Source organism: Colius striatus, chromosome 1 (genome assembly GCF_028858725.1).
Source record: "Colius striatus isolate bColStr4 chromosome 1, bColStr4.1.hap1, whole genome shotgun sequence".
Lineage (NCBI taxonomy): Eukaryota > Metazoa > Chordata > Aves > Coliiformes > Coliidae > Colius > Colius striatus.
In genome coordinates this window covers 204,487,106-204,502,670 of record NC_084759.1, presented here as the reverse complement: position 1 = coordinate 204,502,670, position 15,565 = coordinate 204,487,106, and the positions used below count along the sequence as shown (strand labels likewise).

At 46.7% G+C, this 15,565-nt stretch overlaps 1 protein-coding gene across 1 annotated transcript in view; it reads left to right on the top strand.

The window, feature by feature from the left end:
• PLXNA4 (plexin A4) overlaps nucleotides 1-15,565 on the top strand; it is a 453,732-nt gene that overhangs the window by 366,764 nt on the left and 71,403 nt on the right. The window contains exons 10-13 of the mRNA XM_061989565.1: nucleotides 6,639-6,735; nucleotides 8,543-8,733; nucleotides 13,503-13,654; nucleotides 14,266-14,383. Of these exons, the coding sequence (XP_061845549.1) occupies nucleotides 6,639-6,735; nucleotides 8,543-8,733; nucleotides 13,503-13,654; nucleotides 14,266-14,383 (558 nt within the window). The remainder of the gene's footprint in view (nucleotides 1-6,638; nucleotides 6,736-8,542; nucleotides 8,734-13,502; nucleotides 13,655-14,265; nucleotides 14,384-15,565) is intronic.

The window sequence follows — 15,565 nt, the reverse complement described above, 5'->3', positions numbered from 1 at the left end:
CTTTTAAGATCATTGAGCCCAACTATTCACATCACACTGCCACAGTCACCACTAACCCATGGCCCTCAGCACTTCAGCTTTGCAATATCTCCAGGACTGGAGACTTTCCCACTTCCCTGGGGAGCCTGGCACAGGGGCTGACAACCCTCTCAGGGAAAAAGTTGTGCCTCATTTCCAATCTAAACCTCCCCTGGTGCCACTTGAGACCATTCCCTCTTTTCTTGTCACTCATTGCTTGGGAGAAGAGACCGACCCCCACCTCAGTACAACTTCTTGTCAGGTACTTGTAGAGAGTGCTCATGTCTCCCCTTGTTGCACTTGAGGATCTCAGGGGCATATGGCTCTGTGGTGGAGCTCACACAGTGATAAAAAAATACCCTAAACAACAAAAAATCAGAGCTGGGAAAGCATGAGGGGCTGTTTACAGAAATCATGAGAAAACACACTTGTGGGTAGCATAAGGAAGACAAGCACAGGACTGGGAGTTGTGTATCCACTTCTCAATTATTATGATGCACTATTGTTATTATTTATCTACGTTGAAATATCACAGAGAAACCTCAATCATGATATGAGCTCTATTGTCCTGGGTGATACCCAGACATATAAATGCAGTCCCAGCTCTGAGAAGCAAAGAGTCCAAGGAGACAGGATAACTGTGGGCAAGAAGTTTATTGCCTACAGTTTATGGCTGGAAAATTGATGCAAAGAGGGATTAAATGATTTGCAAAAGATCATGCAAGGAGCTGGTTGCTTTAATCACAAAAGTGTTGTCAGGGAAAACAGACTAACACTAAAATACTGCTAAAATGCTCTTTTGTTTCCCCACTATTGCACTACTGGAGGTGCAAAGGGGAAACATCATGTAACCACTCTCGGTTCATTATCCCAAGTGTACTGAAGCCAAACTACCAAAGGACTTTACCCTGTGATGTGACATCCCAGCAGGATGCAGCAAGAGGTCAAGCATGACTATGGATTTGCACAAACTGCATAGCTCAGATGTCTGTGAAGCTGAGTTCCTCTAATGCAAGGTGTCTGCAGTAACAGGATGCTCAAATAAGCCAGGAATTTACAGGCTTTACAAGGCAGATAATGTTTATATTTAACGAGGTGGGGAGTACCAATAAAACCCTGACCAGACAGGAGCTTTGGCACAGCAACAAATCCAACATCCTATAGCTCAAATCCCTCTGGTTAGTGTCTGCCCATCCACCGTTGGATGAGCTGGGTGGATGGAGCTGCAAGCTTCATTCATTCATTCAGCTGGGCTGAGGTGAGAAGACAGAAGACAAGCCCCTGAAGCATGACCAGGACAGTGGGAACCCAACATTAGGAGGAACCATAGAATCATAGGATGGTAGGGGTTGGAAGGGGCCTTTAGAGGTCATCTAGCCCAACCCCCCTGCAGAAGCAGGTTCACCTAGATCAGGTTGCATAGGAACATGTCCAGATGAGTCTTGAAGACCTCCAAGGAAGGAGACTCCACAACCCCTTTGGGATCAGCTGATACCAGGAAGTTTGCTCTTTTCTTCCTTTGGAGATCACTCTGGCAGGATCACTCCTGACCCAGGTGGTTCACACCTGCTGGCTCCTAGGCAGCATGCAGGGAAGGGAATTGCTTCATTCAGGCAGATTGCAAAGAGAATTTGTGAGCTTATAAAATAATGTACTGAAAAATGGACACAATTAAGGAAGGCAAAATAGGAACCAAACACTTGGTTCCCAGATCACAGCAAGACATTGCTCACAGATGGGTTCATATCCTGCCCTGTGCTGCAACCAACATGGGAAAGAGGAGCCTGATCCACAGAGCTGTTTGTGTTGGTGCTGGTAACTCCCTCAAACAAGGAGAGTGAGGCTTAATGGAGCATTTACATGCTGACAAATCACTGCTTTTCAGTCAAACTTCTCCCCAGGAAAAGGACCCTGGACAATGGGAAAAGTCCTGTGGATGAGGAACTGCAAAGTGACTGCCAGTGTTGTGTCTAAAAACTGAATCATCCTCCTGCCTGGGCACAGCTGAGTGGAAACACATCCAGAGACTTACGAGGAGGGACTTTACTAGATCCCATTGACATCCATCAACGTTGCCATTTTCTGGCTTTGCCAGCTGAACCTCAGTGACATGTTATTACCCCAGATCACTGCAGCAGATTCCCACTGGTTTTAGCTGTTGCAGAACTGATAGCTGTGATTTTGCAGCCATCCTCTCAGGCCAAGCATAGTGAACTTCCATGAGACAAACAGTCAATGTGTTTCTAGGAGCCTCTGTACAGCTTGTTAAACCACTAATAACGTGGCAAAACGACCAAGTGATGTGCTGGGTTCAGCCCGTGCTGCAGGAATATGTGATACTAGGGAAGAGTTTAAGAGACAAAGAACTGGTACTTGGGAGTTTAAAACACTCTGTGTTGTTTCAGTGAATTTCAACAGCTCCTTCTAGCTTCTTTTTGGTCTTTCCTAATGAGAGCCAGTGTGGCTTTCTGGAAGGGCAGCATCTCTCTCAGTTTGGGCCTCTAAATTGCTCGTAATTTCCTGCTTTGTTTTGATTTGTGTGCTGGGAATTCGGGTTTGGCAGACTTAGGGGACAGATTTACATCTCTCAAGCAGTTTTGCCTGTGCTGGGAGGAAGCTGGTGTAAGGCAATGTGCACATACAAGCCCTAATGGTATGAATGTGCTTAGCAGGAGTGTCTGGGAAGCTCTGCTGTCCTGGAGATCAATATACCATCCTTTTTTTCTCTTCTCTGAAGCAGATTTCCATCCTATTGTTGCAGCTGAGCAAATCCTTTTCAAAGGCTCCTACTGAGTTCAGTGGGCTTTGAACAGAGGTCACCACAAGTTAGCAGCTCCTGTGGTCTGAAGAGGACAGAGCATTTACTTGCTGTTACTTTGCAAATTGCTCTGTTTGGCTGTCATGCAGCCCAGGGACGGACTGAGCAGGCAGGACATGGTAGCATGAGCATCCTCATTCCAGCTCCCAGCTGGCTTCATCCTTGGAGCTCTTCTATATTGAGATCCTGTTGTTTATTCCCTTGCATCCATTTCCAGTTCTAGATCAAGTCTGCTGAGTTAACAAGTCTAATATGTGTTTGCCCCTGGTGCTGCAGACAGATAAAATCTAAAATCCCAGCTGAGCTCTTGCTGCTGGCACTGGGATCCTCAGTGGGATGAAAGGCTCTGGGAGACTGCAGTTGCCTGTCCCTTGGTAGCCCCATCTAGTCTGTGCTAAGAACTAAATCCCAGCATTCAAACACGAGGCTCTGCTGGGGGGGAAAGAGACGCTTTCTTGGGCACCTACAGTCTCAACTTCTGACTTAGAGGTGATCAGTGGTTCTGTGTATGTGCTCTATCCCTTTCCCAATCAGCATTTGCAAGGTGCTGTGCAAAGCAGACATTTGCAAACCTCCTGAGTGGCAGAAGATTAATTATTCTCTACTTTTCAGGCTCTCTCCTTCCCACTCCTATCTCCCCATCCTTGCTTCTAGCTCCAAAAAGCTGTGAAAAGCCAGTGTTGTGAGTCCAAGCGGCTCTGCATCATCTTGCCTCTTGCTGGCAGTGACACCAAGAAGTGTCATAAAAATGCTAATAGGGAATAAGACTTGTGGGCATGGCCCTATTGCAAGGAACACTGCTAACCTCAGGCTGCTCTTTACTTCCATGGTAACCACAAAGCTTATACCCATAAACACCCTACAGCTAGATCGTAATCACAGGGTCTTGCAGATTAGTGCCTAATTGTGTTTAGTTTGTCCAAAGAGAGATTATTGTGCAACCAGCACTCACTCTGCTGTAATGGACAGCAATCACCATGTATGATTTACTCTGCAATTACAGGGCAATTAACAGATACAGAAAAACCTGCTTCTAAAGGCTCAGAGCTTTGGCATCTCTGTGGAAAACCACGCTGAGACTTTGAGTGATTGGGACTACTTTAGTGGTCTCTGAGACATATCCAACCAAACCAGATGGCTTACTGAATTATGTGAGGAGAACATCTCTTCCTTTAAAAGCAAGAGTTTGTCCTGATCCCAGTGCATTGGGAGATTCCTGATCACAGGAGGGTAAATCCTTACATCCACTGTGGTCAGTAACAGTAGGTGACATGGAATGCCTCCCTTTATTGCCTTGTTCCAGTGCTGTCCTTTAAGCAATCAAGCTTGGTTCTTTTTAACCAGGCTTTTCTCAATGATGGCCAAAGATAGGACAAGGGGCAATAGGTACAAGCTGGAACAGAAGAGGTTCCAAAGCAACACAAGGCCAAAGTTGTTCCCTGTTGAGGTGAGGGAGCCCTGGCAGGGGCTGCCCAGATGGGCTGTGGAGTCTCCTTCTCTGGAGCCATCCCAACCCCAGCTGGATGAGTTCCTGTGTGCCCTGCTCTAGGTGGTGCTGCTCTGACAGGGGGATTGCACTGGATGAGCTTTTGAGGTCCCTTCCAGCCCTTGAGATTCTGGGATTCTGTGATTCAACCATCTCCTCTCCCATTATAAGGCTTTTTGGCTTTTGGTGAGGTGTTGGATGGAAGCTCTTGTTGGAGGTGGGCAGTGGGATCTGATGGCCAACTGAGTGACTCCTATGTGAACTGGCTTATAATAAACCAAAGTCTATCTGAGAAAATACACCAAGCACAATGTGTCAGAGAGCTCTCTGAGTGGAGGGGGCCTCCAGACATTAGCTTCCATTTCCTCTGTTAAGGCCAGATCCATGTACCTTGGCTATGCCTGATGTGTTTGTTTAAGCCTGTCCAACTCTCCCAGAAGATTTCTATGGCTTTCTTAATATAGATTTGCTGGAAACTGGATACTCCTTACTCTAGCTGAAACCTTTCTTGTCCTGAGTATGGAAAAAATAGCTGCCCCCTGGGGCTTAAATATGCAACAGTCTCTACCTAGTACATCCCCAAATGAGATTGGCTTAGCTTTTTGGTAGCAATATGGCATTGTTGATTCACAATGTGTTTGTGATCTTCTGTAGTCCCCAGACCCTTTCCTGCAGCACTGGCCAGTCACTCCAGTTTCGTATTTACTTTGATTTCTTCAGCTGAAGAATGGTTGGTACTTGCCTGTATTGAATTTCACTTTGTTGATTTTGGCAGGGCTCTACAATTTGTCAAGTTTGTATTGAATTCTTAACCCTGCCTTTGGATATTCTTACACCCTGTCCCAGAACAATGTCATTCATGAAATCTGTAGTCTATCATCCCAGGTAGTAGTGAAAACACTGAGTAATGCCAGATCCAGGATAATACTCCATTTGAAACACCTTTCCAGCCTGACATTGACTTATTTGGCTTTTTGGGGATTTTTTTGGCAGCTTTTGCAAATACCTTATGGTAGTTTCCTTTAGATCATTTTTCCCTAGTTTGTTTATGGGAATCTCCTGTAGGACAGTAGCAAATCCTCTACTGAAATCAAGATAAATCACATCTGCTGCCTCCCCTTTATCCACAAAGCCATTAAGCCTGTCAAAAAAGGAAATTAGATTGGGCTGACACAATTTGTTCTTGACAAATCTATGCTGGCTGATTTTTATCACCTTATCATCTTGCAGGTGCCTATAAATTGATTGTTTAATAATTTGATGTACTCTCCTTCTGGGAAGCCAAGTTGGGCTGACAGGTCTATAATTACACAGAACCTCCATTTTCCCCTTTTTGAAGGTGTTTCCATGATATGCCACTTTCCTGCTTTCTGAGACCTCACTCAGCTACCAAGAGCCCTTCAAAATATTGATAGTGTAGACAACCTGACACACACACTCAGCGTCTATGGAGTCCACAGCAGGGCTATACTTGGATGGTCCCACAGTGCATAATTAGTCCTGCACTTGGGGAAGAACAGCTCCCTGCACCAGGACAGTTTGAGGGTGATCTGCTGGAGAGCAGCTCTGGCAGAGGGAGCTGGCAGTGCTGGGGGGCAGCAGCTCCCCATGAGCAGCAGCCTGGGCTGGGGGGCGAGAAGCCAATGGCATGCTGGGGGCATCCAGCAGAGTGTGGGCAGCAGGGGGAGGGAGGTTGTGCTGCCCCTGTGCTCTGCCCCATGTGCTGAGGCCTCATGTGCAGGGCTGTGGCCAGTGCTGGGCTGCCCAGCTGCAGAGAGACAGGGAAGTGCTGCAGAGAGGCCAGTGCAGGGCTGCTGAGATGCTGAGGGGCTGCAAGATGTGTGTGAGGAGGAAAGGCTGCAGCCCTGGGGCTGTTGAGCCTGGGGAACAGAAGCCTGAGCTCAGGGGGATCTCAGCAACACTATTTAAAAGGTGAATGCCAAGAGGATGGGGCAACACATTTTTCCATTGCCTCCACTGACAGGACAAGGGATAATGGGAAGAAGGTGGAACACATAAAGTTCCACTTAAATATAAGGACAAACTTTTAACTGTAAGAGTGAGGGAGCCCTGGCCCAGGCTGCCCAGGGAGGGTGTGGAGGCTCCTTCTCAGGAGGTTTCCAAACCCACCTAAACACGTTCCTGTGTGACCTGATTAAGGGTAACCTACTTTAGCACACAATTGAGTTAGCTAAGCTCTGGAGGTCCCTTTCAACCCCTACCAGCCTGTGATTCTATGACCCATCCCCTCCTCACCTCTCAGCACCATGTAAGCGTGGGTTTGGGCTATTTTTGTTTTTCCTCTCCCACTTGCAGTACTCATACGAGGGGATGGAGATTAACAGCCTGCCGGTGGAGCTGACAGTCGTGTGGAACGGGAATTTCAACATTGACAACCCAGCACAGAACAAAGGTAAAGAGTTATTTCAACTTGTCCTTGGAAGCAGTAACCTTAGCAACGGGCCGCATCGCTCCCTGCACTTAACAAAGCCGCCACCATCTCCCCGTGCTGGCTGCTGCACACTTGTTCTCTGCACTCTGCACATTAACCATTTTTCGTGTGCTTTGTGTTTCCTCCACCACTCCCCCCTTTCCCTCTTTGCACCTGAGAAATGTGGCTTTCCCTCCCACTCGTGTTGTTTTCCCTTTTCCTTCACCGTCTTTGCCTCCCGCTTCTCCCCAGGTTTTTGTTTCTTTGTATGCCCCTCCTTCTCCAGCCTTCCCCTACTCTTTATTTCTCCTGCAGTGATGCTCTTCAAGTTAACATGCCAAGAGACCAGGCTCTCTCTGCTCAGAGGCAATGTAGTAATGAACAGGGGGAAGGGAGAGAGGGAGGAGAAAGTCGGCAGCTTGCTGTGGGAAAAGTCTGAGCAAAATAAATTGATAATGGCAAAGGACAGAAAACTACCTCCTGCCCAGGGCCTGGCTCTGTTTAACTAACACTGTGGGCACAGGACTGATGTGCCCCTCAGCAGAGGGATATTAGTAGTCCAGCCATAACCCTGAGACATGCATTTTTGCTAGAGATGGACACCTTCCTTCCTCTTCATTACCCTCAGCCACCTTGGGACCTTTCCATTAGGTCACTTCTTCTGCAAATGCTGCTCTGCATTTACAGCTCAGACTTGCAGACTCTCTCCTTTTCACATCACCACCTTCCAGAAGCTTCTCTCTCCCTCACTTTACCATCCCTTGGAAACTTTCTACATCTTCTCACTCCATCTCTCCCCATCAGCTACTCCCATCTCCTCTCACATCATTTCACACTCACTCGTACGCTGAGTGGTGAGTGAATCATTGAAGCTGGAGAGCAATATACAAGGCAACTCTTCTCCCCATGGCATGACCCCCTCCTGTCCTTCTCCACCTGCACCCACCTTGGTGATTTCCCTCTCTGCTGTCTTGAATGACCAGAGGGTTCAAATAACCAATCTGAATGCAAAAGGTCCTGCATCATCCTCTCTAAAGCTGTGGCTCTGGGAGGTTAAATCTAAACAGTAAACACAACAGCTGAAGACTCTTGTCTGGCCCTGGTATCCATCAGCATGGCACAGCCCACGTTCACCCTGCCAAGCTCTCTCCATGATGAAGCTGTCTGCCCTCCCTCCTCCCCTCCAAGCTGTGCCAAGAGCCACTGTGGATTTACCTGTTAAAGAGGAAACCAGAGTGGCATCACCTCAGCGCCCACTTTGAGTAGTTTCACACCAGAGAAATCATCAAATTTAAACTGTGAGTAAGCCAAGTCCATAAAATTGGTTTAGGATGATGAGAGTGATTACAAGTGGCATTGTATGACATTCAGACAGCCTCTGAAAAGAGAAAGGACTGAGGCCAAGTGACTGCCCAAGCAGCTTTCCCCAAACATGCTGCTTGTAACCCCTCACCTTTCTGAGGGCTGCATTCTTCCTTCTGCTCTCAGCTCCCCAGAATGTCTTTCATGGGGGATGAACTCTGACAACTACAATTTGTTTCAAGAATCACACACAGGATCACAGAGTTGTAGAGGTTGGAAGGGATCTCTAGAGATCATCTAGTCCAACCCAAAGACTTTTTTCCCCCTATTATTTACCTCCTCTGATGAAGTCCCATCCTGCCTCTGGCACATGCAGCACGGAACACCTTCCCATCCCTCACTCCTCATGCTGCCCTCTGACGTCCCACCACTCTCCTGTGCTTGTCTGCATCTCTCAGATGTCCTCTCTGTTTTCCTGTCCCTGCAGTTCACTTGTACAAGTGTGGGGCCATGCGGGACAGCTGTGGACTCTGCCTGAAAGCCGACCCCGACTTCGAGTGCGGCTGGTGCGAGGGGCAGAACCAGTGCACGCTGAAGCAGCACTGCCCAGCCCAGGACAGCCAGTGGCTGGAGCTGTCCAGCACCAAGGGCAAATGCACCAACCCCAAGATCACAGATGTAAGTGATGGATCTTCAAGAAACTGGGGTATTCCTTCTCGTGACCTTTCCTTGGGTTGTTTTCTTGATGCATCTTTGAGTTGGTGAGGGAAAGGTCAGGGCTGGTTTGTGCTGGGTCAGGAAAAGCCCCAGGTATCTTTGGGGATGGGAGGCCATGGTGACCTTCAAAGGTAGGCACACAGTTTCAGGTGTCTCCAACACAGGGGTGAGCAGAGATTCTGGTAATAGTCAATGGGGATGTGAATCAATTGGAACAAGGAAGGAAAATCCAGCCTCCATGGTTGTGGCTTATGATGAATAATTAGGTGAGTTATTTTCCTAGAAAGCAACAAAGCCTTTTAAAATGTATTTAGTTAAGAATCAAAAAGTGTGAGCATCATGAACAAGCTCTAAAGCAATATCCATGCACAAAAGCTTTGTGGAAGCAAAGGCTGGGGATAATTCATTTTCCTCAGATGCCATTGAAATGAATCCCTCTCATTGTTCTTTGTTCCATCTTGCTGTCCTTCATCAGTCCCCAAAGTACTCAGTTGGAATGCTGGAGTGTCAGGCTCATTCTGGTGTTTCCAAGGTGGAGGTCTTCACCACACTTGGTTTTATCTAGGGCTGGTAATTTTAAGCCCACCTGAAAGAGCTGAGGCTGGGAAATCAAACCCAGACAGCCAGGATGGGCAGCTACATCTGAAAGTTCAGCTTGAAAATTGTTGGGAGCTGGAGGAAACCTTTGTTTGAATCTTTTCAGATTTTCAAACCTTGAGAAAGAGTCAGACTTTTCACACAGTCTCACAGAATTTGGTGTTGAGAAGCTGATGGACGACCAGCTAAAGCAGAAGTCTGAAACACAAGGACCCTACCAAGCAGTAATACGATGTTCTGACAGTCCATCCACATTTCTCAGCCATACTTTGACCCCAACCCAGCATCTCCAGTCTCTTTATGAGGTGCAAAGCTCTCATTCTCCACCCTACAGCTCCAGAGGGAACATAATTCTAATTCTGCTGACATTTCCTCCAGCAGCTCCCAAAGCTGGAACAGATCATTGCAATATTTGCTCGTGAAATATTCCAACTGTCTGGAGCAATCATAAGTAGCTCTTGGAAAGTCTTTTTCTGAACCATTAGCATGGAAGTAATCTCAAGTGACTGGATATATATTGCAGCTAATGGTAGATCTGGAGTGGTTGGTAAGAGCACATGTACCCTGGCGAGGAGCCAGGGCAATGCCTGTGCAGGGAAAGGAGGAGAAACAGCACAACCACTCACACTTGCACAGGCACACACCCAGCACAGAGCTTCCCATAACCTATGTTTATTTACTGTCTCTTGCATTTATATTGCCACTCAGTGAAATTAAAGGACTTAGAAACTCACTGAGCCACAAAACCTCCTTTGAGAGTGACAAGCTGCAGCGTCAGGCTGATGCGAACAGAGGGTGGAAATTGCCGTGCAGTGGCGCAGCTCTGGGTCCTCAAGAATAAAGCTGAGGCTTCCTGGCAGCTTTTGTTTCTCTGCCTGCATCTTTGTCTCCAAAACTGACAGGTCTCGTTCCACATTTTTGCACCTGTGATAGAAACAGGCTCCTTTCCTCTCTTGCTGTGAAAACAGAGCAGAAACACCTTCTTCTTGTATGTATCTGTGTGAGAGGTGAGTTGGGGTTAAAACAACATCTCCCACCTGCTCCTGGGAGAATCCCTTGTCCTCCTGTTTGAAGGAAATAAGTGAGTTTTGAAACTGGCCTTGAAATAACTCAGGGAGGGGTTCAGAGGTGCTGTGTTGGCTTCTCTCTGGGAAGTTTCTTGTTGACACTTTTTGAGTCATTGCAAGAATTTTTAAAACCTCGTGCTTTAGACAGATCTTTTGATGACTTCTGGAGTGAAACTTTTGTCTCAAACTCACTCCTAGTTCTGAGGAAAAGGACTTTTTTTAGCTTGATGTTCCTTTTCACTACTACACCTTCTTTTATTCAGGGTATGACATTAGTCATAGAGTGGGAAAAACCTTCTTTTTGTCCTGCTATGAGATGTACTGCCCATGCTAGCAAGCTCTTTCCAGCATAGGTGAAGCTCTAACCATAGACCTCGCTAACTAGGCACTTACCTCACTAGAACAAGTAAAAATCATTTCATGGCAAGTTTAATGTCACAAAACCCAACTAAGCCATTCCATGGGGAGCTTAGTTCTCTTGCAAAATGCACCTAACACATAAGGAAAGAAAATAAAACATGGGAATTATAGTTTATCTTTCTTTTTTCACTGTGGGTACATCGTGGATTGCATTCAGAACGGTGATACGTTCTTGCCTTCCAGCATCAGTCTTGTTTTGCCAGGAGAGGATTAACTGGCACCAGCAAAATAAGTAACACAAACAGAAAACTTTGCTTGAATGGATATTTGTTAAGGACTCAGGAGAAAAACATTTTGGAATTGTTGTTTTTGGAAAATAACTCAGGTTCTCGAGGGGTGATGGGATGAAGCTGGAACACAAAAAGTTCCATTTAAACAGAAGGAAAAACTATTTGACTGTTTCAGTGAGGGAGCCCTGGCCCAGGCTGCCCAGGGAGGGTGTGGAGGCTCCTTCCTTGGAGGGCTTCAAGCCCCACCTGGACACATTCCTGTGTGACCTGATCTAGGTGGGACCTGCTTCTGCAGCGGGGTTGGACTAGATGATCTCTAAAGGTCCCTTCCAATCCCTACCATTCTATGATTCCATGATTCTCAATGTTGAGTCCTCAGTTGAGACTATATTAGTTTCTCCTGGAATCTCATTTTCATTCTCATTTTTTAAGACTCTTTCCTTATTTCTTGGGAAACTATCACAAATGCCTCTCTCTTTCTTTCTCTTGTTATCCATTTTCTACTTGACTATCAATCAATCTCAACACAGACCATCCAAGGGACAAATCTCCAGTCATCTCAAAGAATAATTCAACCTGTCAAACGTTGTGATATTTTCTTCTTAAGATTTAAGCAAGTTGTTAACATTCAGAGTAGGCATAAGCCTGCCATTGCTCTGATTTTGTTGGCTCAGATGGTATTTTGTACATGAGGATCAAGGATCTTGTGCTGCAGAGGCTGTATCTACGCTGCACAACCCTACAGGTCAAAGCACTTGGTTTTGATCATCTCTGCTATTAATTTGCTAATCTCTGTTTATTCGCTGTGTAGTCAGAGCAAAGACACACTCATTCAGGAGGTGGTTCATGGCTTGTGAAATTGAACATCCTAAAATACAATATCCCCTAGAGGTGCCAGGATCTCTCTCTTTTTATTAAAGATGGACCTTCTAAAAATTGGCCCCTGGGTGGGAATTAGGCTGACCCTGGTGCCAGACTCAGTGCTGGGAAGCAGTCAAGAGAAGCCCTGCTTGAGCCAGTGCCTCAATTCTCCTTGCCAGTCCGACTGCTACACATGGGACCAACTGCCAGCCCTCGATTCCCAGTTGGCAGAGCCATTGGCCGGCGGGTACAGACCTCAGACAGGGAATTCCCCCCTTCCTGGCTGCAGAGAGACTCCTGCCAACCCTGGCAGATGGCAGCCATGGCATCCTGAATGGGCAGCAGGGAATACCCTTTGAAATCAACGTCTGAAGGCCCTTTTCAACAAACCAGTTGCATGGCAAAGCGTTTGGGCACAGTGAATAATTGGAAGGGCAGCACTTAGATAATTAAAGTCCAGTCCCATGATTTCTGTGTTGTTTCGATGTTGAGGAGACAACTTCTATGCAAATTTCCCATCTGGCTCAGAACAAGGGTGTTGGATGTGATGCAGAGTGCTTTTCCATGTACACAACTCCTTTGCATGGGCCACAAATACTGTAGAGACAGACAGCTCTGGGTGTAGAGTGAGGTCCTGCAATGGGAGGGAGAGGTGAGCTTTGAAGTTTGGGTGATGCTTTCACTCTACTACTCAGCACAGACACTGCTGAGAAAGACACAGTAATCCTGCTTCTGCTAGGGTTTGGTCAAGAGTGGGGTGCAAACCAGACACCAGCATGGTTGAGATAGCCACTCACTTCATGCTGGAGCTCAAGGACCTCCTACCCCACAAGTAAATTGTGCATGCTCCCATGTTAGCCCTTCCTCTAGCCCCAACTCTCCCATGAGGGCAATTGGAGCTCTTTCAGAAATAGATGTTGGCACACAGCAAATACTGCTGTCTCAGTCACTATCCACCTGCTGCATATCTAACCTGACACCCTCTGATATGTCTCAGGGGATTTTTTCAGGTGGACTTTTCCAGCTGAGCTTGTGATGCATGACCAATACTTACATCCAGAACAGATCAAAACCTCCATGTGCTTTGGGCTAGGAATTTAGGATTTAAAATGACTGATTGAAGCCATTTGTGTTCTTTTTCTCCCATTTCTCCCAGTTAATTTCCACTTCTTCCTTCTCCTGCTTTTCTATGGCTCATGCCCATAAAGTGCAGACCTCATCTGCAGCCCTAGAAACTTCTGCTCTTACCTAGAAAACATCTCCTACTCATCTCTGAATGTTTTATAAGTTATTAAAAAAAGAGTAAATGAGGTCTGGGGCAGAATTTTATGTTCTCTGTGCTTGGAGCATGTGTGATATATATTTACAGGGGACTTGGACTGAATGAAGTATCTGGAGTATCTGGAGTAGACTCAGCTGTTCATCATTCATAGTTATGAACATTGCTCTTGGTCACAAAGAGACCTGATACTGCCTCTTCTTTTACCTGAGAGGATGCTGATGTCTTTATACAGGTGGTTTGATTATTCTGCTTTTTCTTGGCTTGTTTCTTCAGATCAATCCAGTGACGGGCCCTCGGGAAGGAGGGACCAAGGTGACCATCCGTGGGGAGAACCTGGGGCTGGAGTTCAGAGATATTGCATCTCACGTCAAAGTGGCTGGAGTGGAGTGCAAACCACTGGTGGAAGGGTACATCCCAGCAGAGCAGTAAGTTGAGTGTGTGGCAGACAGTGAGCCACAGCACATCTAGTATCAGTCACTGCTACCTGCAGGATCTTCTAAGCCTTCCCATTCCAGCCAACCTTGGAAGTGAGGAATGGGAGATGCCATTCCTCACAGCTCAAGAGCAAATAATCCACTTATTATTGTATTTTGATGACATATTTAGATGATCTATTAAGTTATTCTCTGTTTTTCACATAATAGCCACAAGGGTGTTCAATTGCAGTGTGGGGAGGGAAGCAGTCCCAAGAAATGAGTTACCATGTGCAGGAGTGATCATTAAGCCTTAAAGTTGCAAAGCTGTCCACCATGCAAGGCTAGAGGATAAAGGGACCACTGGGGCTATACCTCAGCCCAGCATTTATCTGTATATTTCAGTGAAGCTATGTTGATTTACACCAGTCTGATCAACTGCCAACAGCCACCTCTCTTCAAAGAATAGCTTAGTCCACAGTTTGGACCCTGGATTGGCTAAAGAGGATAGGCTAAGCCTACAGTCCATTCCCCAGCAGTGTGAGCCATTTGCTCCATTTCCATCCTACCCAGACCACCAAACATCCCTCAAACCTTGCTTATGGGTCATATTTTCTCCACAGGATAGTATGTGAGATGGGGGAGGCCAAGCCCAGCCAGCACGCTGGATTTGTGGAAATCTGTGTGGCTGAGTGCAAACCAGAGTTCATGGCCAGGTCTTCACAGCTCTACTACTTTATGGTAAGCTTCTGTGAGAAGTTCTCCCTAGCCCTGAAGGTCCCTGGTCACCTATGTTGCAGTTATCCATTGTCCTTGGCCATATGTATATTCAGCCTCTGAGCTTTTCACTGTGGTTCAGCAGCAAGTTGTTCTTTCCATTTCCTTTCAAAACCTTGTAATGAGCAAAAAATAGCTTGCCTAATTAATGTTTTAACAATCTATTAATAGCCCAAATTAGTAGTCCAGTTATGGTCACATACAGCCATAGTCCAAATTAGTGCAGAAAATCCTCATTAATAGTTAAAAGTGCTCTAAAGGAAAGGAAAAAAGACAAAGGAGGGAAAAGAAAGTTAATGGAAAAACTTCTCTAGTCTCCTACTTTTTCCAGGTGTGGTGCTCACCCTACCAGCAACCCTCCAAGCCTTATAACTGGTGTTCATGGTGGGGTTTGCTACAGGCTGGGGTAGAAGGATTGGAAGATTGGCTGGAGGGAAAGGACCTGGAGGGGTTGGTGGGAGTCAGCAGTGAACAGGAGGCAGCAGCAGGCCCAGGGCAGTGCCCATCCCCTGTGCTGGGCCCTGGGGAGGCCACTGCTCCAGGGCTGTGTTCAGTCCTGGGCCCCTCACTCACTGCCACAGGGACACTGAGGGGCTGCAGCGTGGCCAGAGCCGGGCACAGAGCTGGGGAAGGGGCTGGAGCACAAGTGCTGAGGGCCCTGGGAGTATTCAGCCTGGAGGAGGCTGAGGGGAGACTTTCTCGCTCTCAGCAACTCCCTTGACAGGAGTTTGTAGCCAGGCGAGTCTTTTCCCAAATAACAAGTGATTGGACAAGAGAAAATATCCTCAAGTTGTACTAGGGAAAGCTTAAATTGGATACTGGGAACAATTTCTTCCCTAAAAGAGTTATCCAGTCCTGTGCCAGGCTGCCCAGGGAGATGGGGGAGTCCCCAGAGGGGTTGCAAAGCCACTGAGCTGTGGGACTAAGGGACATGGGCTAGTGATGGGCTTGGCAGTGCTGGGGGAATATGTGCAGTTGATGATCTTAAAGGTATTGTCCAACATAAGCAGTTCTATGATTCTATGACTCTTGCAAGGGAATGACTCCTCTCTGAAGTTATTCACACCCCTGAGAGATTTGTTTTATGCTAAATGAACTGGCAATGGATGCAAATATCAGATTTTCCACCTTGAGCTACAGAAATTC